The following is a 27,965-nucleotide window of genomic DNA, read 5'->3' as shown; positions in this document are numbered from 1 at the left end:
GAGCCATTTTTATTGGATTTTGTGGTCATTTCACTGAAAAGAAGAGGATATGATGCTATTCTTGGACGGAGTTGGTTGGTACAAGCAAAAGTAAAACATGACTGGAAACGAAATACCCTATCAATGGAGCGCGGAGGCAAAAGATTCATAATTGACCTGCACACACAAATGGTGGGCGAGGAGGCAGCGTCGTCGGATTCTGAAGGTGAAGGTGGAGGGGATGACAAGGGGAAGAAGAGAACGAAACTTGATGAAGAGGGAGTATTGAGACTGGAAGGAGGGTTGAAATAGGACGACCTAGATTTGGTGAATGGACTATTTCATTGGCAAATGGAGGATCACAAATTCTTCCCGAGCTGCAACATATTGGGTGTTGAAGAAGAAAAAGGAAGAAACGAGTTCCCGGAGGAATATAGTGAACTAAAGGAAGGAGAAGCGCAGGTGGATTAAACACCAGCCCATACTTTTAGTGAAGATAAGCCGATAAAATATGAAGAGGCCACAGTACAAACCATGAACCTCGGAGATGATATTGAATCAAAAAACGTATTGGTGGGAGAAGAGAGCTTTGACCCACGCGAAAAAGAGAAGAATACACTGTATGGCTGGAAATTTGCAGGAAGAGACTTGGAGGTGCACCATACGGCAAGCACAGGGCAAGGGAAAAATACCGTTCAGATTGGAGGCTCCGTACGAACAAGGAGCCACCACCATATGACCATGTAAATGCCTATCGTACAAACATGAGAAGTATCGTACGACCAAAGAGGTGTACTGTACGATAGTACGACAAACAAATGAAGGGGAAGTCATGTCTAAGCATTACACTGTACAACAGTTGTACGAGTACGGCTTAAGGAAAGCAGAAAGGAGGGTACGCCATATGACCATCCAGTGCAAGGTATGTCGTACGGACTTGGAGCATAGGGGAATAAATCATGACACACTGTACGACCATGACTGGGAAAGTTGCAGAAGAGCATAGGGGAATAAATCATGACACACTGTACGACCATGGTTGGGAAAGTTGCAGAAAAGGTAAGAGCACTGTACGACTATATTTCTTGGAGGTTGGGTGACTGTATGGCGAAGGAGAAAAACTGTATGGCTTACTCGTATGGGCATCAGTAACAGGAGAACCATACCGTACGGTAGCAATAATTGGAGTGGGGAGGTCGTACGGTAGTAGGAAGACTATACGACCATGGCAGAAGTAATCCATTGCATAGGTGTACATTGGCAACGAGGTTGTAACATAACAGAGAGAGACCACCGTACAGACATAGAAGAAGGGTGACAGGAGGTTTTCTAAACAAGAAAAAAAAACGACGACAAATTGAAAAAGTTCAGAATGAGTAACGCATCATGCTAAAGGGAAGGGAAAGACATAAATAGGTAGTAAAACATAAGCCGTTGCTAGAAAGAGTGTGGAATCGAAAGAAAATGACAAAAATGTTGTGTTCCATGGACTTTTGTGTGGGTTTGAGAGTGCTAATTTGGTCTTGGTGGCGAGGGCGCTGCCCCTTGACCTCGCCCTGTATCGTGACAAGGAGCGCGCCTGGGGTGTTGCCCCTCGACTCCGCTGGGGGCGATGCCCTCTAGACCCCCAGTCGGTGCAAATATCAATCGTGGGAAGTGTGATCAGTTGATGAGACCTGGAGCTGCTGCAGGCATAGAGTGTCTGTGTACCAGAGGTAGAGAGAGCACTAGAGCAAGCCTTTCAAGAGGGGTGATACGCTTTGAGGCACTTGGAGTAGGTGTTGGACGTGAAGTTGTCTTGGTGGATGCATAGAGAGCTCGGGAGGAGCTGATCATCCAGTTGAAGGCAGTACAACAACACTTGGCTTAGGGTACCCAGGAGTTGGAAGCAGAGAAAGCGACACGGGTGGCTATCAAGGTCAGCTAAGGAAACAGTATTGTGTTAGCAAAGGCTGCAGATGGAACATATTTTGGAGACCAGTTTGATGCAGGCACGGAACAAATGTGAAAGTGTTGTGACAGAAACATATCTATCTTGTTATAGTTAGTCAGTTAATGTATCCTGTTCTGTTAATCTGTCTCGGATATTTTGTAATTGTCATCCAGAGACATTTTTTTCCCTTTTGGGGGGATGACGTCGTCAGTAAATGTTATGTAGCTGACGGGTTGATGTCATCGGTAATTGTTATGTAGCCAATGGGTTGATGTCATCGGTAATTATTATGTAGCCGACGGGGCCCTTCGGGAAGGTTCTTCGAGATGGTATATGTACAACTTTGGATCATTGTTGTAATCATCATTGGAAGCATTATGTAATCCCTTTGGCATATTGAATAATAAAAGGAGTACTGCTGCATTACATGTTCTTGTCTGTTCTCTGCATGCATTAATCTATTTACCCCATAGTAAACAGTTGTTTTCCGGCGTTTCCAAAAATGACAAAATTAGAAGAAATGAATTGATAGAATGCAATTTGTTGTTTTACTTGTAACTGTTAGAAAGGCTAGGGTTGCTGTTGCACCAAAAGATCGACCTGTCAATGTCCGATACAACCAATAGTCTTATAGAACCACATGAGGTGGTTAAGCATGTCGCGAATCTTGCGAGGGACGCTAGCCCACTACAAACAATCCCCCTCCCAACGTCACTCGCCATGGCCTACAAGATTCGAATCTGTGACCAAGTTTTGATACCAATTGTTAGAGAGGCCAGGGTTGTCATTGCACCAAAAGATTAACCTGTCAATGCTCATTACAACCAATAGTCTTATAGAACCACAGATCGCGGTTAAGCCATGTTGCAAATTGTGCGAGGGATGCTGGTCCATTGCCAACAATAACCGCTATGGTGTCCCTTTTGAAATGATGATCGAGTGATATTCAATGTCTTTGTTATTGACGCACTCCTGGTAGGCCTAGATGGAGAGGCAGATGCGTTGGGAGCTAGACGCAGAGGCGGATGCGTTGGGAGTTGGATTCAGAGGTAGAGGTGTGGTGGATGCTAGTAGGATGTGTGGTGCTTGGTCATCATCTGAAAAAATTGTAGGTCATTTCCCCTCGCAAGTATATTGTGTCTCATTTCCCCCCACAAGATGTCGTGGCTGAGTTTCATAGAATGTCATTGCAATTTTTGTGTCAAAAATTGCGAAAAAGTGGCAAACTTAAGTGATAAATGTAGTCAAACTTGGTGGAAAAAAATATACAAGTGAAAACGCAATTTGTTTTACATTTTTTTAACCCTTTGTTTGTACTTGGGGCTGAGCTTGTTTTACCTGTAGAACACGAAAATGAAAGTGGGGACCATTGGATAGGAAGGGCGACGTTTATTTTATTATATTAAATTGTTTGTTTATTTTACTATGCATTTGTTTATAGCTTTATTGTTTGTTCCCTTTTTTGGTTATTGTTTTGTTTTTAAAAATAAAATTTGACATAAAAATAATAACAATCTAGTGATTTATTAGTTGGATTTTTTTATATTATATATAAATTTATAATATATATATTGTATAAATTTATAATATATTTTTAAAATTATATATGTAAAAACACATCCAAAACCTGTCATGTCCCCTCTTTAGTGACATGTCATTTTTCAGTGGATTTGCCTATCATGGACTTTCGTAGGCAGATGGTTTTGGTGAGAGAGTCATTCGAATGATTATTTGGGGATTGGATGGTCTTATTTGCTCTTGGAGAGATGGTATTTATTATATTTTTATTATTATGTGTTATGCGGGGCCAAATGTTATAATTTTGAGTTGAGTTGCACTTTTTATTTTATAAAGTTACTTTTTATATAAAAGTGCATTATAAAGGGATTTCATAAGAATATTTTATGGATACTTCTAGAAGTTCTAGTGGCTTCTTAGAGAAGTGAATAAATAGAATTCTTGGGCTCTCATTTGAACATCCCATAACTTGAGTGTACACTACCTTGCTCTTTGAGCATTTGTGGCGCCATCTTGGTCTGCAGATTATCATTTCTTCTTTAGGAATGAAGTCTCCTAAGGATTTTGCATAATTGAGGAGGTGAAATATTTTTTGAAGGGTTGCACATTTGGAGGTGATACTACAGTCACTTCAACTAGGGCATCATTGGGCCTAAGGCCATTTTTAACATTTCAGCATTTCAGGAGGCATTATAGGAGGCCGTTTTTAGTAGGTCTGAAATTATAGGAAGCCATTTTTAGCAGATCCGAAATTTTAGGAGTCTTCTTTCAACAGACTCGAAATTATAGAAGGAGGGCATTTTCTGAGGACTATTCATTTTCAGTCATGGATTGATTGCAGGACATCTTTAGAAGGCTTAATTGTGGTGGAGGAAAGATTTATAGCTGCTGGTTCGTTTTTGCTACAAGTCTGATCCAATTTTCAGAATTTCAGGATTGGGCTTCGGAACCACATTTTTGTTCATATCTTCCTCATTACTCAGCATATCATTTTGGGTATTTTTGCATCGGATTTCTATCATCGAGGAGATAAAGATAGGTGCATTTTGGAGTTCCAAAATGCCATGATTTATTTTTTAAGGAATTTTTCAAAACTCCTAGACATTTTCGAAAATTTGCAAGGAAGTACATTTTGAGATTTGGGGTGACTTTGGCTTGGGTGTTGGCATCTTCAGCATTGGTAAAAATCATTACAGCCATTTACAATCAGGTTCTTCACTTCTCATTTGGCATTTGGTATATTTTCTGAGAAATGTATGTTTTTCGCTGAGTACAAAATATAGCTTCAGCACTTTACTATTTTACATTGTACTTGTCTTTGTTTGCCATTTGGCATTATTGGTATCAAAGGAAGGCTAGGATTTTGCAAGTGAAAGAGTATTGTAATTTTTAGACTATCTATATTGCCAACCTAGGGTTTGATGATCATATTATTGGCTGAAATATGTATGGCATTGTTGCAAATTGTTGATAAATGAATTGCATATGGTTTTGAGCAATTTCCTATGTTCAACATTTACTTTTAGTATTAGTCTTCAGTTGCATGCCAAGTGTTTGACAAAATTTCTCAGTTTAGCATTAGAGGTTTTTAGTGGCCTATTGGTAGGGGTTATTACAAACCCCCCCCCAAAAAAAATTGTGCATCCATGCACCCGATTCTCTCACCACCATCCGCATCTGCATCCTCACCTGAATTGGCAACTTAGTTCAAGCTTTAAAAAAAGAGAGGAATTCTACTTAATAAGCAATTACAACAAGGTCTTTCCATAACAAAAATGATTGGTAATTAAAGACATAATAGAAGTTGCTAAATTATTAAACAACTTAAAGAACAAAATGTTGAAACTAACGAATGGATTTAAAAGAAAGGTACATGACCATTATACTAAATATTACAATATTACTAAAATACCCTTAGTGGTCATTCTTACTAACTACACCAAGTTTGTCCCTAAATTTGACAAACTTGTGCTAATAAGTACTTTCATAAACTCTTTGCAGCCAATGCAAGATCTTGAGACTCAAAAATGGTGAGCACGTGCTGGTTGCAATCAACTTCTTAAAAATCTTTAATTTTTGTTGATAAAAAAAAAAACTGTATCCATGATTTTGCCAAAAATCATCAAAAGAAGCTACTGCAAAACAACATCACAATTGTGGAAAAATCTTCAAACCCTCAATGCAAGGCTAAGATAACATATGTTTTTGTAAAAAATGTAAACTAACCTTCTACTGTTTTAGAAAAACAACACCTATGATTTTGTAAAACAATTGTCAAAAACTTTTCTAGAACACCGTTCACCTCTGAAACCTTATGTGCGACACAAAACAAGCTGTAAGAAGCCACAATTTTATAAAAATTGTCAAAAGAACAGAAACTCTGAGTCACAAGAACAAAGAGCTCTTGCAGATCTAAAAATCTTTGCCTGGTAAATTATGGTAAATAATCTGCAGAAACAATTATATTTGTTAAAAAATATGCCAAATTCTGAACCCCTGATTTAGTTAAAAATTTGAGTAAAAAAGGTTTTGAAAATTTTTTCACGAGATGTTCAAGAAAAACCATGAATTACTTTCAATAACAAATCCACCAAAAAAACCCAATCTTTTTGTAAAGTAACTTTTGCAGAAAGAATTTAAGTAAAGTAATCTCAATTACGACAGAATACCATAATTACTTTACATGATTGAAATTAATCTGCAGAAATATAATTGGCAAAACCCCACAACATGTATATTATGTTTCTGAAATTATATGTTGACAAGTTACTTTTGTGCAGGAACTAAATCAAAATATAAGTTGTCAATTTACATTTCGAAATATTCTCCATCACCTTTTATGAAAATTCTAGGGCAGCATAGAGTTAAGTTTCAGTATGGGACATTACATGAAAATTGATGCTGAAGTACACAGACGAATTAGTACAGAATTTAGCTTTGTTCTTCAGAAAATATACAGGGGGCTTTAGAATCCACTGTGTAGGCCATTTTGATGGATTGACAGAGCAAAAATTCAAGAAGACCTGAATAATCATTGATTTGAATAATAATAAGTTATTTACTTGTGCTGGATATTCTGTTTGTTTACTGACTTTTGATATATAAACTTTGTACCTTGCCATCTTTCTCAGCTCTTTCAAGTCTGCATGCTTCATTGGTAAAAAATTGAATGCACCAGCTGTGTTGTGTTGCACATTTTTAAGTAGGACTTAAAACTTGAAGTCATGAATTTGTAGTTCATAGTTCTTAAATACTGTGACAATGTAATAGGAACTCAGTTATATCCTCAATGCAATATCCTCAGTGCAACACTTATGTGTATATTGCTATAAAATCACCATACCATAATATTGCTGTCAGCTTTATATCATCAGAAATAGTAGATCCAAAAATAGAATTGTAAATCTTTCAGTGTCCAATTTTTGCTTCTGAAATTTTATGCTTTCAAAGATTTTGTGGTTCTCTGTGTGCTTTTATAATTCAAGCCACATTTATGTTGAATCTAAATACGTGGGACTTCATGGTTCAGATACACAAGCACTTCTAAGAGAAGGTGAAGTTCACTTTTACTGCAAGAATTGTTCAGCAAGGCTTACTAAAGAACCTCTTAGGTAATTCTCACCTAGGATTGGTAATTTTATCTGCCTTGGGAGGTTAAATAATTATCTTATACTCTATATTATAATGTGAGAGATATGCAGTGCAAATTATATTAATGTTATTAGGAACTAAGCAAGGAATTAACATAGATAAAGCTTCTTGGAATCTTAACAGTTGATAACTAGGTGGATGATGTATATAAGATAATCCAATTTTAAAAGATATGTTGAGCAGCATTTCTCAATTAAAGCATTTCAAAGCATGGTTTTAAAGTGGAAATGGTAGAGAGCTTAATCTTGAAATGTAATAAAATAAACGAATGGTACAAAATATTTCTGAAATTGTTTGGATGCTATTGGCTCTCTGCAAATTGTTGTATGGTTCTTTGTTCTCAACTTTACCTTTATAATAAAGTAATTAATGCTATATTAATGGTCATCTGGGAGTATTTAGTTTATTAGGTAATTTCTTTTTTTTCGTTAGATAGCTAAGAATTTTCCTATTAGTCATTTAGAAAGTTTCTATTTTTGCTCTCAGTTACTTCTATATTTAAGGAGACTATTCCTGCATTTGTAATTACTCAATTATCAAATTATGAAAATTCTTAACATGATATTAGAGGAAAGCAATCCTTTGATGGATTTTTGAAATTCACGCTCTTTACCTAGATTTTTCTAGAAGTTTTTTTGATAATTTTTTAGTGAAAAATGTGGTCTAATATCTTGCAATTTTCGACGTTTTTCATTTCTTGTATGGTCATGGAAATGTGACTTCAACAACTCACATTTTTATCAGTTTTTGGTGCTTGTGCAACCTCAAGCTTGTTTGCTATCTTGTATCTAAGGGGTTTCGAGTTTGGATGAATTTCTTTTCACTATAGATCATGACCTTTTTCTGCCTGAATATCATGCTTCTGTAATTGTGCTTCTAAGCATTGCGCCCAATGGTTTTTTCATGCCATTTTTTTAAGACCTTGTCTGTTGGCACACATCTCTTTTCTCCATGATTTTTTGAAAATCTTGGAGCTGCTAATATTTGGAGCACCTGTTATGAGTACATCCATTGAGGCCTGCACAATCCCTTGTGAAAGTTTCTATGTTTTTTTTCTTGCCATGATGGGATCTTTTTCGGATTGGGAATGGGCTTTTACTTATCAACAACCTACAAGAGGATTTTCTTTTGTGCTATTTTGGGCATGTTTCCTGTGATGGTGGGTCATATTTTTGGTGTCCGCCAAAGCCCACATTTTTTTGTGTTTGTTTTGCCTATGAAAGTCTGGAAGCCCACTTTATTTTCTTTTTTTTCTTTTATGGTTTTTCAAGGATAATTTTTTTTCTGATATTTGCAAGTCATTTCTTTTCTATTTGAGGATTTTTTTCACCTGAAGTTTTGTTGCAAATTCCAAGCTAGGGCTTCTTTAGAGGGTTGTTTTTCTTATGGATATTTGTGAAACCTGCAGCTAGTGTCTTTTAGGTTTTTAGCACTAGGGTTTCTCGATTTTCCTCAAAATTGATGGTTTTTTTGGATTTTGGGCAATTTTTCTGAAAATTGTAATTTCTGTTTGTAAAAGGGTTCTACTGTATTTCTTCAAAAAACCAAGTTTTGGCCCAGTGAAAATATATTTTGGGATTTGTGCCTAATTTTGATTGGATTTAACTTGAGAATTAGATTTTTTGAAGTTTGTGTCAACTGTCACAGAAGGTATTTTACTGGTTTTTGACAAAAAAATTACTCTTTTAAAGGTCTTGTTTGCCTCATTTTTTCTGCATAAGAAAACTAGAGGGATGTCATTGTTCACCTACATCATGTTGGAAGGTAATTTAATAATTTAATGATAGGAACTACAATACCTAAAAGTAGAGGATGCTCACGATTTTTGAGTAATGGTGCCTAGACAAACATTTATAGTATCTATATGTGTCCCATAACATTAGGCAAAGACCAAGACATGTTTGATAAAGGTAACCGAGAAGCAATTATGTTGCAAAAGGTATTAGTCACTGATGAAATGTGTTCAAAAGTGACATTTGGCAAGATTGTTGCGGAGATTTAGGCCGGTTCAAAAATTCTCCATGAAATGTCCAAATAAATGTTGAGCTTTCTTTTTAAAAAAAGTGTTGTTTTCCCTTAAGATGGATGATAGGATGTCTCTACAAGAGCATCTTATGAAGATCAAGGATGGATGCGAGCAACTGTAGGCCATTGGTCACAAGATGGAAGAGGACACGGTAGTGATTACACTAAAGAGTCTACTACAATCCTACAAACACTTTGTTGAGATTCTCAATATTACCTCCACTAATGTTCAAGTGTGAGGAGTAGTACAATAAGCTATTGCAACAAACTAGGTGGAGACAACAATTTGGTAGCACAATGACATGCTCAATGTGGAATAAGCATTCATTGCCACAAATAAAGGCAATGGTGTGTCCATTTAGGAGAAAATACAACGTGCATATGAGGGGCTTCCAATAAGAATATCAGTTGTCACTATTGTGGCAAGTGTGATCATATTTAGAGGTTCTTCAAAAAGTAGTTGGCTGATCTCAAGTCCAACCAGGGAGAGTTTCAACAATAGACTCATGTAGTAGAGCATTCCGAGGAGTCAGCCTTCTATGCATTCATGGCCAAATGATTTGAAAATTTGTCTTCTATTAGGTTAGTATAATGGTCATTAAGGGAGGGTAATAAAGTAATTAATGTTATATTAATGGCCATTTAGGAATATTTAGTTTATTAGGTAGTTTCCTTTTTCTTAGTTAGATAGCTAGATAGCTTGGGATCTTTCTTGCTAATTATTTAGATAGTTTCTATTTCTGCTCTCAGTTATTTCTCTATATAAGGAGATTGCATCTTCATTGGTAATTAATCAATCATCAAATATTGAATTATCTTAACACATTTTTTATGCTATTCAGTGTCTATTTTTGAGATGTTGGCAAGAAGATTATTACCAAGCTATTTTCTTTGTTCTCTAGCATACTTAAGGTTTAAATTAGCTCGTGTTATAGATTTATTTATTTAAAATTATACATAAAATTGGTCTTAGCAGTGCAAAATTGGCAATCTCAAACTTCATAGGCAAAAGGAAAATACGCATAAAAGAAACTGAAATTAATGCAATTAGAGAACGCTTGAAGCTATTCCGATTATTGATTTGTCATAATGCAAATATGACATATCATATAATCCTCAAATGTGTAAAATTTGAAATTTGAAAGTTTCAAAGTCATACAATACACTGTATTACTACAAAGTCATAAATGTTTTGAATTTGTAATTTGATAATATTTGTTAGGAAGAAGCCAAATACAATTTACATCCTAATATTCCCCTTTCTAGTACTAGTATTTTCAAGCTTTGAATTAGAAGGTAAATTGGAATCATCATGAGCAATGAATAATTCATACAATATGTCTTCCTTCACTACCTTTGTCGCTGCTACTTGTAGCTCCAATTTAGCAAGATTCTATTAATTAACACTATGATCTGAAACGTTGATGCTGTCAAACTTACACACAATCTCACCGAGTAGTATAAATATTGAACTATATCCATCTCTTTGGCCGTCCAATCACCAAATGGATTGATGTCATGAAAGCCAATGGTATCATAAGGACCCTCCACCTATTTAGTTTGAAGGCTAAGGTTGTTCGTGATGTCCCTAGTTAGAAAGGAGATTCCCTATTTTATTTGCTAATGCTCTTTAAGAATAGATAAGTAAGTATTAAATAACATTATCTTGAAATTAAGAGTATATAAAATTAATAAAATAATTTTTTTTAGGCTGACTTATATAAGATAATTTTATTAATGTCCAACAAGAGACCAACGAAAGGGTCCAAGACATTGCTAGAGGAGCAATCCAACAAACAACAGGAACAACAAACAATGTTCATAAGAAAGGCAGAGCAAAAAGCAAAGAACAAAAGCAAGAAGAAACCACCAAACCAAACAATTCAGCAAGCTTGTTGCTCTGAGCCACCGAAAAAAGTCTGGAATCGACAGATAAGTTGTAGAACAAGAAATCCCATGTCGTCTCTAAAAGCCCTCAAAAGTCCTACAAGAAATTCGTTGCTGAGTGAAGGATTTGTGAAATCTCACATCCCTAGTAAACTTAGGAGGGGGGACCCAATGACCGCTTGGTACCCCGTGTGGAGGGAACCATTGTAAAGAATGAGGTGATGAGCTGATTGAAATGTGATCTTAGGGGGAAGAGCCATTGTAGAGTGAGGTCTTGGAGCCTCTATGTTTTAAGAAGATAAAGCACAAGGCATCTCTCCATTGGTATGTGTGAAAAAGTGTGGGAGAGACCGACCCTCCTTTAATAAGCAGTAGAATCTCCCTCTGATCTCATAGTGTAGATGGGGTAGCTAAAATGAAGTGGGTCAATATCTGAGCCTCCTCCAAGTCACAAAGTTGGCAAATGGTGGTTAATCTTGGTGTAGAGCTTATGTGAATCCACTTTGAAAGATCCAAGAGAGATACAGAGCACATGAGACCAACCGTGAAAAAGGTACAAGGGGTACACAATTAGCTTCTCCTATATCTCGAGAAAGTGCTCCGCATAGAATGCCATCCTTGGGCAAAGATCCTCGAGGGGACCAACCCAAGTACTACGAATGTACAGTTTGTAGATGTCCCTCTTGATATGCATGTTCAACTCTCGCGAGTGTGGCAAAAGATGAGATGAGGCGTCCAAGGAAACCTAGAAGGGGGGAAGGTGATTAATGTTGATCCTGACAGAACCCAGAAGATTGAGGCTTGAGCAAACCAACAACGAGAATGACTTGTGGAATCAATGCATACAATAGCCTTTGAAGAACAATAGGCCAGCTATGAATATCTATGACATCCCTTTGAGGAGTTTGTGAAGCCTTGCAGGCGATGCAATAACCAAACCAAATTGAAAATAGTACCAAGTCTGGAAAGATGGACCCCAAACTTAGCAAGGACGATACTGCGTGGGGTAGACTGTCTACATCTTATAATAAGCTGAAGAAAAAGAGTCTAGATATGCTTCATTGAAACACAGTTCAACTCTAGTAAGGACGATCCCCAAACAAAACCATAGAGCACATTTGGTCTAATCAAACTGTCCAAAAAAGTCACCTTGGATGCAGTGTCTTGGAATTGATGTTTAAAGCATTGTAATGTATCTTAAAAAGTGCCTAAAAGCCATAACCCTTGTTGATATGAGGCTAAACCATTGGTTTCAAGCTATATCAAGGGCTAGAGAACTTGACCCCTAGATAAGTGTATGAAGATGTAATGTCCCCACTATTAGGGTTAGTTAGGGAAAAGTAATACCTACAAAATAAATGTTTGGACCTAAGAAATAATAAATCTAACTACACTATTCTACCCTCTATCTTGAACCCCAACCTTAAAGGTGTCTCCAGATCGGGTTTCCTAACCCTTAGTTATTCCACCGTCTTCTTTGAAGCACTACCCTTAAAGATTCTTCTTGGACAGGACATCCTCTATCCAAGGCCAATCATATATGCATATGTTGACATCATCAGAATATTCTAGGAAATGGAGATTTTCAACTAATCCTAGTTATGCTAGTCGAAGGAAGACCTTAATGCCTCTCACACCCCATGCTATGGATCCCCTTAATCTCCATGGCGTTAACCCTATAGGCTAATATGATATTATCCAAATTTCAATATTACTCATATAAGGAAATATATTGTTTAACACAATATATTCATATAAAAATCAAATCATTTATATTTAAATCAAGAATCAAATATCATTTGAATCTCATATCCACCATGACCTTTATTATTAGTTTCACAAATATAATATATTACATAAGACTTGGGATAATAACTGTCTTTACCATAAAAGACATTTAATAATATTCTATACCTTTGCATAAAGTGAAAGTAAAACTAATTTGATAATAATAATTTGCATACCTCTTTGATGTTGATATTTTTTACCTTGTCTAATAATCGTATGCAATCTTGTCTTGATGGTTAGACCAAATCATTTAGAAGTTGACCGATTATTATTTTCAAGTGGTCGATACTTGTGTTATTCTTTTACTTACTCATGATTCTTCTAAACACACAAGTTTGGTTGGTGGTGAGTCCCTAGTGCCCGTGACTGGTACATGGCTCACAGTAGTTGCTAGTGGCTGACATTACCATGTTAGTCTAATATAATCCACGTGCTCAATATGTGAGTGATGGCTTGTTACGTCGTTCACTTTAATCACCATTGGCATTAGGAGGGCATTATACCACGTGAAAACCAAAAAACTATTATCATTTTCCCATATGTTTTGACCATCGATGTGTATCCACATAGGATGCTCTTTTAATCATATAGAATATTCTTATTATATCTCCCCACGCACAGCTGCATTCTTTCAAATCATCAGCATATCCAAACATGTGTCCTCTCCTTTATTTAATGTGTTCTGTCTTGATGCCATGTCAGACCATGTAATCCTCCTATTTCTTCGATGATTTTGGTTACCAATATACATCTCCCTTTTAAATTGTGATGACGTGTCTTGGGGGGTCATCTTTTGTTTGCCCGATCCATCTATCAGTGGTGGTTGCTGCCATGCGTGATTGGATAATAATATTTGCTCCTATTTGGTAATTTATCTTACATTATTTATTATGACCTATTTCTTCAAGAGATTCTCAATACTTGGCATAAAACATTGGTCGCGTCTTTTCGATGATGTGCCATCTGATGTGTGACCCCTCCTTTAGAATATTTTAATTATTAATAAGTTTAATGCTTTGATTGGTTCGGGAGTACTCTATGTTTAGTGTACATAAGTATTATTATATCTATTTAGGATTAATATTTATTTAATTTAAATATTTAATCAGATTTAATTATTTAACCAGTATCAATTTATTGATTTAATTAATGGTTTATTTAGTAATTCATATTATTTAATTTATAAATTAGGGTCATTACATAAGAAGCAATCTCAATCGCCTCGCCCTGAAATAAGAAGTGGAGGTGAGAGTTATTGAGACAATTGAAGACCATCACCTTGGTCTTACTTAGGTTCATCATCAACTGATGTAAATCGTAGAAAGAAGCAAGGCCATCAAGGAGTCTTTGTAAGCCTTCTAGGGAGGAGGCCGTGAGGACCACATCATTTGTGAAGGGCAAGATAGATATCAGCACCTGGTGTAAGAAACAACTGTCCTTAGGGAGGGAGTGCACTTTAAGAAACTCCTCCAATTCATCAATGTAGCCCAAACAAAGTGGAAGACATAGGGCAACCTTGGTTCACCCCAATGGTGCTACGAATGAAGTTTGACATCCCCTGAGGGGTCCTAATGTGACCAACCACCATCTCATAGTCTCATGATGACAGTTATGAGGGTCCTCGAAATACCAATGTTGCACAGTGTTTACAAGATTTACAAGAGGGTTGTCCTACGGACTTAATCAAATGACTTACGGAAATCCACAAAGCAACAATAAACCTCTGAGGAGTGTTAACACGCTTCCTAAATAATAGCCCTGAAAGTCAAGATGTGGTCCATGGTTTGAAAATTTGGTTGGAAGCCTGCTTGCCATCTAGCACAAATGTGTCTCTGATCAAGCTTCTGGGAAATAATATCATGTAAAATTGTGGTGTACTATTTAGAGAAAGTGTGTCCTAGCTTGATAGTCCTACAATTGTTGGGATTAGATGTTGACCCAGTCTTATCAATTGGATGGATGATATAATGTGACCAAGAGGTGGGAAACCTCGTGCAAACTACCCTGTTGAGAAAATTAATGAGAAATGAGCCCAAAAAAATGATGCTGTGCTTGAAGAGTTCCGATTGGAACCCTTCCTCATTTGCTACTCTGCTTCTATTCATGGACTTAAGTGCCTCGCTGATGTTGGTGAATGTGAAAAGGTGGCAGTAGGGAGAAGGTTAATAATGAAGGAGGGATGGCTAGGGATAGCATAGACGGTGGAGGTGTGGGAGAGTAAGGAGATGTGGTCTAAGGTTGGGGGAGGGAGGACCTGCAAAGAAAAAGGGTGCACCAGAAAGCCTTTGGCGACTAAAGAAGAGAGGTCCGAAGAGACAAGTTGCTATATGAGATGAAAGCAAATTTCTTGTAGTGAAGGAAGTGGCGGTATGAGTACTTCAAATTGCCCAAAGGAAGTCAAGTGAAGGTGGATGCCATGTGTAACTTGCGGTGGAAGGTTTTGTAGTTATCATCACAGCATTAGTTCATGGGGCAAGTGCTCCTACGAGTGGGGGAGGGGGTCCAACAGATGAGGCAATGGGAGAAAGAGAGGAGGGCAACCTCCCAAATAGAAGTGACAAGGCAATCGAACCAAGTGGATGTGTTGTTGATAAAGGGGAAGCAATTTGGAGTAAGGAGTTGCCTAAGGTGTGTGATAAAGAGGTCTCGGTCCCAATTGTCAAAGCTAAGGGTTGTCCTGGAAGGGGGGTAGGTAGAGAGAGAGGGGACTACAGGATCGACCTTAGGCAGACATGGGGGAGGATAGGGGGCTGAAAAGGTAGGTGTTGGTGAAGTGATTGAAGGCGGGAATGAGAGAAGAATAGGCAAGGGTATAGTTCACAACACTTGCACCCCCACAGTGAGACCAACAAGTGAACGCACTTGAGTTGGGAAAGGCTGTTTAGGATAACCAAGTTCGAGGACTCACACAATTGAAGCAAGTGGCGACCATACCTCATAAGGGAGCCCAACGAATCATCCGAGGTAAAGAGGTCTTGGTCCCCACTGTTAAAGCTAAGGGGTATGAGGGAAGGGGGGTAGAGACAGGGAGGGGGGACTACAAGAGCAAGTGGGGGCAGATAGGGGGGAGGAGGGGGGGCTAGAAAGTGAGGCTGAGAAGGGCGTGGTTTGTGAGGGGAAGGCAGGTGATGGTGAAGCAATTAAAAGTGGGAATAAGAGAGGAATAGGCAAGGGCGTAGCTCACAACACTCACAGTCCCACAGTGAGGTCAACAAGTGAACGAACTAGAGCTAGGGATGCTGGGAAGGCCGTTCAGGATAACCAACTATGAGGACTCACACAACTAAAGCAAGTGGTGGCTATACCTCGTAAGGGGGCCCAAAGAATCATTTGAGGACACTTGATAACCAAGGGGAACCAAATCCAATATAGAGGTACATATCGGATCCAACGCTCAGTCATGGAGTGGAACTTCAAGTCCCTAGTTCGTGTGTTGATATCACCAACTAGAGTGAGTGGGGGCAAACAAGGGAGAGGAGGGGGGCTGCAAGGTGAGGTTGAGAAGGGTGTTGTGTGCAAGGGGAAGACAGGTGTTTTTGTAGCGATTGAAAGTGGGAATAAGAGAGGAATAGGCAAGGGAGTAGGTCACAACACTTGCACCCCCATATTGAGGCCAACAAGTGAACAAATCGGAGCTAGGGATGTTGAGAAGGTTGTTGAGGATAACCAAGTACGGGGACTCACACAACTGAAGCAAGTGGCGGCCATACCTCGTAAGGGGGCCCAAAGAATCATTCGAGGACACCTGATAACCAAGGGGGGGCAGATCCAACATAGAGGTACATATCGGATCCAATGCTTGGTCATGGAGTGGAACTTGCAAATCCCTAGTTTGTGTGTTGAAATCACCAACAATTAGAATATCCCCCAATTCATAGAACTTAGCCATGCTATCAAACAGGTTTGTGAATTGGTCCTTGTTGGCCCATTATGTATGCATATAGGGAGGAGGTTGGTGGAAAGTAACAAATTATGATGAAAAGATCTCTGAGGTGAGAGGCCACCTAGCACACACAGGTCCACATAAATCTAGTGAAGCTATCTTAGTAAAACACAAAAGTCACATTCTAAAGTTAGTTAACACTAACTCGCACCCCCATAGTGACGTCAAGAAGTGAACGAACCAGAGTCGGGGATGCTGGCAAGGTTGTTCAAGATAACTAAGTTTGAGGACTCACACAACTGAAGCAAGTGGCAGCCATACCTTGTAAGGAGGCCCAAATAATCATCCGAGGATCAGATCCGACATAAAGGTACATATTGGATCCGATGCTCGGTCTTTTAGTGGAGCTTGCAAGTCCCTAGTTTGTGCTTTGAAATCACCAACAATAAGAATATCCCCCAATCCAGAGGACTTAGCAATGCTATTAAATAGGTTTGTGAATTGGTCCCCGCGGGCCCATTGTGCATAGCCTATAGGGAGGAGGCTAATGGAAAGTAATAAACTGCAATGAAAAGATCTCTAAGGCGAGAGGTCACCTGGCACACATATGCCCAAATAATTCTAGCGAAGCTATCTTAGTGAAACATTAAAGTTGCATTTTGAAGTTGATTGTTGATGAGTCAAGCTACCCTTGTAGAACCTATGACACCTCTAGAGCTTCGAACCTCGTCCTTGTAGATTGATAACAAGTGAAAAATTCAGTTATGTTGGGTATTGGTTGAGTAGGGATCTCATGGGTCTCAATGACCTGAAGGAGATTTGCTCAACCAATCGTGTCCTAAAGCAAACCCAACATAGGCCAAAAGGTTCCATTGTCGTTTTAGCAGTGGACATGCAAGGAACCAACACTATGTTCCTTTATGCCCAACCATCCCTATGACCATCATTTTGCAGTTGCAGATGCCATCATGCCCACCCCAACTAGGGGGGAAGCTGTCAAAAATCATTGCTAAGGTTCCTTATTATGGCCCACTTGCCATCCAAATGTACTATTTTAATAAGAGCTCGAGCCTGTTTCAGTTCAACTAATTGTGATTTTGTAATGCTCTCATCAAGATATATCTTTGATAGGAGAGTAAAAAGTTTCCTACATTCCCTAAATTTCCAAAGTCTATTTGAAAAATAGTGAAATTTTTAGGAACCGGGTGGAATCATATCCAACCTATAGTCTATTGAGAGAAATATTAGGAAGCTCAAGCTGATCACAAAGAAATGCATATGCTGCGTCTAATGGGTCGGTTGTAACAGGTGGAAGGCAACAAACCTTCAAGTTGAGATCTCTAGCTCTTCTAGCTCTCTGATCATTGAGTTTGGAGTGGACAAGAGCCTCCACCCCAGCAAGACAAGGGTTGTCCCACCCCCATTACAAACAGTTGCCCATGACTTCAACTGAGACTCCGTTTTAGTTTTCAAAGAGGTCTGTCTACTGTCCAATTCATGCTGCTTTTTTAAAATGCGTTTAATCTCTAATACTTTTGCAAAGTGTGAATCTAGTAATTGTTTGCAATCAATAATTTCAATAAAGGAAAAGAAACTATAGTAAAGGTTTCAGAGATCTGATTTTAGTTCATGTCTAGCTATTATTTCAATTCAACATACTCCTTTTTCCATATGATGCAGTCAGGTGATAATGCAATGAATTTCTTTGAGAGGGCAATCACTGTGTTTCTTATAGTCTGGTTCTGTGATTCAAGGCGAGAGATGTGATCCACCAGTTCAGAAATGGGAGCAACATCATATTTAATGCATTGGTAGGTTTGTAGTGAAGTTAAAGTCAACCCCGTATCGCTGGACACAAGCTCCATGATATTGCAACAACAAATGGAGGCGTTGCAGGTTGTTGTATATAAATTGTTGAGAAAGTCCGATGCCAAAGAGTGGCCTCCTGCAGTAAACAACTAGTAGCTGTAATATCTATTTCAGGTAGTATTGTAAACTATTGTGAATTGTTGTTGTGAAAGCCCAATGCCAGAGAAAATGGCTTCTTGCAGTAAACAACTAGTAGCAATAATATTTATATTATTGTTATTTGTCATATGCTGGTAGAACTAGTGATTGTATAAAACCAGTAAAACGGTATTTCCTGGTATCACTCTTAGTTTGAATAATATCTTCATGCATTGGTAGGCTCCAGATGAAACTGTTCATCACAATAGCAACATTAACTGTGTCAATATGAACCGAAATATGCTTCTAGAACCTAGAGTAGAGTGTCTGGTAGAGTCTGCAATAGTAGAGGCGGCCTTGGAAATAGAGACAATGAGCTGAAGATTTGACATGAGAAGGAACCAATAGGGACAAACAAAGCAATCCAAACAACCAACAATGACTGAACTAATGCTAAGGGCAAACAATAGGCAGACCTGGTAAGGAGGAACAAGGACGAACAACGCCTCTGCAATAGTAGAGGCAGCCTTGGAAAAAGAGACAATGAGTTGAAGATTTGACACAAGAAGGAACCAATAGGAATCGACAAAGCAATCCAAACAACCAACAGTGACTGAACTAATGCAAAGGGCAAACAATAGGCAGACCTGGTAAGGAGGAACGAGGACGAACAATGCCTTTGCAATAGTAGAGGCAGCCTTGGAAAAAGAGACAATGAACTGAAGATTTGGCACGAGAAGGAACCAATAGGGACAAACAAAGCAATCTAAACAACCAAATATGACTGAACTAATGCGAAGGGCAAACAATAGGCAAACCCGGTAAGGAGGAACAAGGATGAACAACACCCAACGCGAATGCAACAAGCTATCCATGAGGAGAAACTGAGGTCAATGGAGCATGAAGTATGAGGAAACCAAACAAGGAGGAGTAGAGGGTGGCGTCATTGTCGGGAGTATGAACGATGCCGAGAAGCAACAAACCAAACCACACCAAACATGATGCACAAGTGCTAAGAAGAAGGAAGGCCAAGAAAAAAGGGGAAGAAAAAGGAAAAAGCTATATCCTCACACAACATGCGAGAGCAGAAGCTAGGATTTGGCGTGATGCTAAGCACAAGGAAACCCATGCAAATGCAATGGTGAGGATATGGTGGTGTCTGATATTTGCAAGGGCCAACATTATTTAAATTATGGTGGTTTGTCCTTTAGCCGACTTTGTGGTGGCTTTGCTTGGGCTGACCTTGGTAGGTCTTGCATATATGTGCAAGTTGTTGTAGAAAGGGCATCAATTATCTTCACACACATGCATTAAAGAATACAGTTAAGAGCTCAGAAAAAAAATTGAGTGCCTTATTTGACAAGACAACATCACTATTAGCTTACAATTAGATGATGAGTTGCTAGTGTTTAGGTGTAATTTGATCACATATATTCATACAAAGGCATTTTACCAAGGCAGCTAGAGGAAAGGTGATAGCAATCAACATAGACTTTCTGCAACAAGCCTATTGGTGATAGAGCCTCCATTGGTACAAGGTCAAGCTAGATTAAAATTGTCATTCTACTCAAGCTTGTCCCAACATTCCTATAGATTCCTATAAGTTTTGCAGGTGGTTCGAGATTTGTTTTGCAATTAGTAAATAATATTAGTGTTGTCTAAGATTAAGTCTTATTGACACTTTCTTTGACTTATAGAATATTGTTGAATACTATCGATAAACCAATTTTTGTTGATTTTTTCAGAAACCTATTGTGACAGTATTCAGGCACATAGAGGGTCAGGTTATTTTTTTTGATATATATTGGGGTGAGACCAATTAGTGAAGAAGAAGAAGATGAAGACATCAATAGTGATAGCAATGATTCAGATAATGATACCTAACCACCTTCTTGTACAAGGAAAAGTGGAACCTTTGCAACATTGGATGGATCCCACAAAAGCATCTTTTGAGTAAAAAGCAACATGTGAGAGAAAGTTATAACCATATTACTAGACACTGGACTACCTACAATTTTATAAACAATGCTCATGTTACATCTCAAGAAATTCTAATCTATAGACAAGAAGTCCTCGATGTCAAATTGGATAATGGAACAAGATTGGAATGTAAGATCATAACCCCAAAGTTGGGGATCGCCATTAGAGATTATATACTTAGATAATTTTCACATAATGGAGTTAGGAAGGATCAATATGGCTCTTGGAATTCAATGGATGAAGGAAATCAGCAGTTTCAAACAAAACTTCTAAACCCTAATCTTTAAATTCAAAATGCATGGCCACAAATACACTCTACACAGATTTACCAATGACGACTCAAATGAACCTTCCTAAAGAAAGTTCAAGCTCCCTTTAGCACCTCAATGAAGAATCATTTCAACTAAAGACCACCTCTCCATCACATGAAGTAGCAAGGATTTCACAAATAAAAGAAGCCTCCACATTCACTAGAACAATTAATATTATAAGCAATAAGGGTAGATATTACACTAAGTCAGATAAGCATCAATATCAATAAGACAATTAATACTATGAATTTCGCATGAGTAAATGGTTTTCTCTATAGTATAACATGAGGCAGATTAGTTGATCAACATATGCAATCACAGCAGTATACACAGGTAAAGAGAAGCATATAAAGTGATCATCAACATGGGCATTTCACTAGTAGTTTAAAATTGAGCCTTGTCATTATAAACATTGATCTCTCCATCACAATAATGAGATCAATGGAGGAGTGACTTCATCTATATCAATCGGTGATATGAAGGTTTCAAAAAGAAAACAGTCACCAAGCAGCAAGGGGAAGATAGCTTCAGGAGCCTGACTAGTAATGCAGATTCAAATTCAATTATATAACCTCAACTAAAGTTTGTGTAATATCCCTAACCCGATATTTTTCTCAAATCACTCAATGGGATCTTAGAAATTTTGAACAATTAATTTTATGCAATGTATTTGAGATTTAACCAGCAAAACACCATAAAATAGCCAAATAAAATAAAGTCTCGGAAATGAATATTACAATTAATCTCCAGCACAAATGAATTTTCAGAATTAATATTGCATTGAATTTCTTCAGCAACAAAACCACAAAATCCAATTGTTGTTAAAGAAATTACAGCAAGATTGGATATTAAAATATGAACCTAAAGCACTATGTGAAACACTTGCATGATGTCTCCTACCGACAATAGGTTTATGTCCATTGTCTCCATGCTTGAGGGTTTCTATCCTCTCTTTTTCTGAAAGTTGGAGCTTCCAAAAACTTGGTCCAACAGAAAAGAAATCCAAAATCATAAAACCAGGTATGCTGCAAACGAAATCTTCTCTTTTAAGTCCAACTCGATGACTCTTCACATTTCTTTCTCCATTTCTTTAGTTCCTTTTTAAAATAATACTTTTTCCCACTAAGGAAATAAAGTGCACATATAATAATAAAGTGACATTTTAATAATATGAGCTTATTTTATAAAGTCACTTTATTAATAATTCAATTAAATTTTTAGGCATTAAAATTGCTAATCAGATGGACTCGGATATGCATGCGTGATAGCTAGCTAGAAAGTTCTCGACAAACCGCTTCTAGTCAAACATTGAAATGACAAGGATACCGAGCCTGTTGGCTTACTTAAAATAGTAAGTGTTTGAAAAATCCATAGAAACTATTATGATAATAGATAGTTCGTATTTATATTAATGGTTATCTATTGTAATTTCTTGTAAATATTAGAATCTTTCTAATATATAGTTAACTTTTAGTTAGTTGTTAGTTATCTGTTAGGTAGAATAGAATGTTTCTATTCTTGACGATTGTTTCCTAAGGAAACATCATTTATTCATTTGTATATATTGATCTATTGGTCTTTGTTAATATCAAGAAAGTATTTTACTAATTACTTCCCTTAATATGGTATCAAAGCAAATACCTAACATTTTTTTGAAATTAAAAATAATAATTTTGCAGTGTAACCCGGTTGCGTGCACTGGGGTCAAAAACCCGAAGCACCCGGTGCACGCACACACCTGAGTACCCCGGCTGATTGAAAAAGTGCCGCCGCACCTTGGCCGCACTGGTTGAGCACCTGGGTGGGACGCGAGACTCGGGTGCGGGGGTGTGCACGGGGTGCTTGCGTGGTGCGGCTGACTGAATGACCCAAAAAGTTAAAAAAAAAAAACTTTCTGATTTATTTTTTAAGCAAGCTAACCCTTGGGATGATTAGGACTTCGGTATAGCGGATGATTAGAGAGCACTTGGGATGATTCCATTCTCATTATTGCCATTTTGTCATTTTGTTGATTGTACTCACTTTGATATGGCTATGATACATTATTTCATTTCACTATTTGATGCTACTTGGCTCATTGTCATCATGAGCATTTTTATGATATATGATATTCATATTTGAACAATGAATTTTGAATCTTGCATCTTGAACTAAGTTAATTTGTTAAATGGTCATTGGTAATGGTTATGAAGTTTCAAGTTTGAACTTATGGTTTGTGAATCGCATTTCAATTTTCTGTATTCGACCATATTTGGTATGTTGTATAATATATTGAAGTATCATTTCATAATTAGCATTTTCAGTGATATATATATATATTCTATGCAACCCCCCACACCCCTCCCCCCCTGGACCCCCACCGTCCCCAAATTGAGGTCATTTTTTTCCCGCACCCGAAACTCGTCTCGACGTTCCTCCGCACCGCCGCACCCCCATGCCGGTAATTTTTTGTCGAAATTATCATTGCCATTTAAAAAATAATAATTTCCAGCTTGTGAGCTAGGGTTTCCTAGTGCAAATCTCAACATTACTAGTCGTTTTTGGTATGCAATCTGTTTTAAACGGTGGGCATGATTCTTCGTAAGTGGTATCATTTTTTAGACACATCTCTCCTTGCTGCTCACATGCTTGAATGTTTGCAAATTTTCATTGGTCTTTTCCTACAAAAATTAGGGTTTTTTGTGCCTGTTTGGACATGTTTGTTTACTTTGTATAGGCTGTAGTTTGTAGCAACTTTTTCCTATATTTTTTCCTCTACACATCCGTGCATTTTCTCCATAAATCACCATTATTGTCGCCGTCTAGGGTTTCTAAAAGCCAGTATTTGATCCTCGCTTAGATCAACCATTTTTATTATTCAATCTACAATTTTTTGAGGGTTTTTCAAACACCCCCAACCAAGAGTTTCTTTCGAAACTCTTATGTCCTTTGTTGTTTTGAGAAATTAGTTATAGTTTCTTGGTGGGTTTTTCGAGAGCTCAATTGGGTTGTCGTTCATTTTTCCTAGGCATCTCGATTTTTGTGCCTCAATTATCAAGCGAGTGGATCTACAATTTGACAGTATATTCCTTTTGGGGTTTTTTAGTTCTCTTTTGAATACCTCTTCAATTCTTCAAAATCTTCTGATTTTTTACCTCAAAGTATGTGCCTTCGTAGATTTTCATGCTTTTTCACTAAAAATCGTGCTATGGTATCTTTGACAAATATTGTGCTTGGGGAGGATCAGAAGTTCAATGGTCTCAATTATGGCACGTGGAAGCAACAATTGCTAACAATCTTTGAATATCGAAATACTGATCAGATTATTCTAGGTGTTACACAGCGTCCGACTGTAGTTGGTGCTTATCAGGATACATATGATCAGAGTAATCGGGAGGTGGTGATGCTTCTCAAACTATTCATAGATGATGATCAACTCACTTAGTTTCCATCTAGCAAGATAGCTACTAAGATATGGGAGCATCTCAAGAAACTTCAGACAAAAGCATGCCCCTCTTTCTCAAGAACACTTTGTTTTCCATTGTCATGGATGAGCGAAAATCGCTCTAGGAACACCTAAATAGGATTCGGGAAATTCGTGATCAGCTGCTGGCCATTGGATGCAAGATGGAGGAAGAGGACATTGTAGTCATAACCCTCAAAAGTTTACCCAAGTCCTTCGAGCATTTTATCGAGACTCTTAACATCACTTCTACTGGTGTTGATTTGAAGTTAACAAATCTCTGAACACTTCTTCTTCAACAAGATTGGTGGAATCAATAATTCAGTAGTAGTTCTAGCTTTACCTCCATAGAGAAAACCTTTGTTGCCAAATCCTTTCAGATGGATAAGTGCAAGTCTCATTCACAACGATCTTTAGATGGCTCCAAGAAAAAGAACATTCAGTGCAACTATTGCCACATGGATGGTCACATGAAGGCTAAATGTCATAAACGCTAAGTTGCTTGTTCTAAGCAATCTGGTTCACAACCTAAAGCGAACAGTGCCTTTTACACCTTCATGGCTAAAAGACCTGCAAATCATGTGAAGTCTTCTGCTTGGTACATTGATTTAGGTGCCTCATTATTTCACCCATCGCGGAGACTAGTTCACTGAATACCATCCTTTTTCAGATTCAGTTATTTTTGGTGGAGGGGAAGAGTCCACTTTTGTCGGTGAATGCAACATTCAAATTCAGTCTACAGGGAGGAATCTCATTTTCCTCGATGTGTACTATGTTCTAGGGATGAAACTAAATCTACTCTCAGTTAGTCAGTTGCTGAGAGTAGTCAGTTGCTGCTACACTCTCCACGATTGGATGTCACGGTCAATTCATAATAGTGCACCATCAGTGATAGGGAGACTTAGTCAGTTGTTGTAGTTGGTCTTGAAGATCATGGTCTTTTCAGACTTGTTGATTCTGGTGATTCTTGGGACTTAGCTATGGCTTCTTGGTGGTCTTCTGTCAATTTACTTTGGCATCAGTGGTATGGGCACTTAAATGTGCATTATCTCTCTCAGTTTGCTCAAGAAGAGCTTGTCCTCAGATTGCTGGAGATTTAGATTCAACAGCTTGGAGTTTGTGATGCATGCTAGGCTGGGAAGCAACATCACACACCTTTCAAAAGTGGCAATTCATGGCGGGCTTCTCAGGTACTTTAGCTTATTCATGCCGATATTTGCAGCCCTATAGCCACTCCTTTTGTTTTTGGGTCCAAGGATTTTCTATTGCTTTTTGACAATTTCAATAGAAAAATGTTGGTCTATTTTCGTAAAATGAAATCAGAAGCGTTCGTTGTATTTCAGAAGTTTAAACCTCCAGTTGAAAAAGAGTTTGGAAATCTATTTTTGCTCTTAGGCCAGATAATAGGGGGGAATCTTGTTCTATTGAATTCTTTAGCTTTTGTGATATTCATGGCATCAAGCTTCAGTTAATCACACCTTACACATCACAACAGAATAGTGTAGTTGAACGTTGGAACAAAACAATCACTGAGATAGCTCGATCCATTCTCGGCCAAAGACGTGTTCTGTAGAAGTTTTGGGTTGAAGTAGTTAACCCTGTAGTTTACCTTTTGAACTAGTCATCCATTGTGGTAGTCAATGGTAAGACTCTGGAAGAAGTCTAGTTAGTTTGCAAGCCCAAAATCAGTCACATGAAGGTTTTTGGTTCTCTTGCCAATGTTTGTTGAAGAGCACACAAAAATACTGTGGGGGGTGGGGGAGGTGAATCAATATTATTATAACTTCGTCAATTTAAAACGTTTATCCAATTAATTGCTTTAATAACTTTAGATGCTGAAATAAACAATTATGCACATGAACATAAATTCCCACTGATTTACGTGGAAACCCAATACAGGAGGAAATTATGACAAATAAATGCTTTTATATAAATTTTGTTCTGTTACAATGTTTTGTAGGCTACAACCTACTAGAGGCTTCAACCCCTATGTTTATGAGCACCGACTCACTGGAAGCTTCAACTCCCACACTTCGTAGGCTATGACCTCCTGGAACCTCCTACTCCCGCTTCTATCTTTGTGAGCACCAACCCACTGCACACAAACTTCTTATCCACCTTGTCAATGTTACTTACTTCAACTAATGATGGACACCTTTTAGCATAATGTCTTTTCTTCAAACTAATTCTTTACTACTCTACATATGCATATTTCAATTTGCTATATTTATTTAAATACTTCTTCAAATCTATTTATATCTTTATTTGTTTAATTCCTTTTCTCAAATTGATATATATATATATATATATATATATATATATATATATATATATATTCTGTACCTTCTTCAAAATTTCATCATTTTAATTCTTCTCCTCTCATACTTCACTGCGCTTCTCCTTTTCTTCTCACACATGTATTCTATTTTTTTTTCATACTTCCTAAAATCAACTTCTAGAATATTTTCCTTTATTCAACTCACATGCTCTCAAGTATATATAACTCAGATTTTTGCATCGGATTATATATCTTCCCTTTTACTCCCATTCAACTCGTCTGACTTTGTTTACTTCATTTTTCAAGTAAATAAATCTTTATTTATATCTTTTTATTTCATATAATAGTCATGTCTCTTTACCATGAGACATATCTTCTTGACTTCAAAATTTCTTATTTAATTAATATTTTCATCAAGCCTTAATGATACTACATCATTATAATCGTCGCTTCTTGATTTCTTTCTAACCATGTTTTGATTAGTTTCTTCGAAGTCCACCACCCGAGCTTATAATGTTTATAACATTTAATTCATTTGTTCCTTCATTGTTGGCTTGTCACAACTCATCATTGCACAATCTGGCTTCATAGAGAAAACACATCGCTTAATTGAATGTTGACTTGAAGACTGAATTGTCCACTGTCTTAGCCATTTTATCATTACAATATACATTTGTCCAAAGTAGCTCCCGATTTCTTTGTGTTTCCATGAACGCTAAAACTATACATGTCTTCATGCTGCCGTAGAGTCAGTATCTCTGTTAGTCTTATTATCGCATGCTGACTTGGAAATCTGTATTCCATTTATTCAAATTGCATAACTTCCAATCGATATCTTTGTATAGTGTATAGGAGATTTTTGCTCTATCAATCCTTATCATTCTTCATAGATAAATATATGTAGAATCCTCGTCTTCTACTTTCTATAATATCCCCTACTTAATGTGACCATCAGGGTCAATAGATTAGCCTATGATAGGAGCTTCCGTAGGCTGATGAAGTGATTAGGGAGCTCATTTGGTAGTATTTTTAGGAGTTACTATTTTAGTAAGTTAGTGGGAGTCAAGTGATATGGAAATTTGCAGTGTTTGGCTTGGTGGATTTGGTTGAGCTCTTTCCGACGAACTATTATACATGGTTTCTTGAGTTCGACTCTTATATGATTTTGTTGCCAAAGTTAATTTACTTTTTTATAAAGTGATAATTAAATAAAAGACTTATTAATTAAGTCACTTTATTATAAAGTTGTTTTAAAAAAGTATTTCCCATTTATCCCACATTGCTTATGCAGATGAAGTCAACTTCTTGAGGGGCTTTATATTCTCTTGGCTGTAATGAGTTGG

At 37.5% G+C, this 27,965-nt stretch overlaps 1 protein-coding gene across 1 annotated transcript in view; it reads left to right on the top strand.

Annotated features, from left to right (window-relative positions):
* Positions 1–27,965, top strand: part of LOC149560438 (HECT-like ubiquitin-conjugating enzyme (E2)-binding protein) — a 148,318-nt gene that overhangs the window by 9,164 nt on the left and 111,189 nt on the right. The window contains exon 2 of the mRNA XM_089824682.1: positions 6,960–7,041. Coding sequence (XP_089680808.1) covers positions 6,960–7,041 — 82 coding nt within the window. The remainder of the gene's footprint in view (positions 1–6,959; positions 7,042–27,965) is intronic.

Source organism: Cupressus sempervirens, chromosome 4 (genome assembly GCF_028749045.1).
Source record: "Cupressus sempervirens isolate cs-2001-9-10 chromosome 4, ASM2874904v1, whole genome shotgun sequence".
NCBI lineage: Eukaryota > Viridiplantae > Streptophyta > Pinopsida > Cupressales > Cupressaceae > Cupressus > Cupressus sempervirens.
Note: the sequence above shows the minus strand (reverse complement) of the source record. Positions and strands in the feature narration are given on the sequence as shown.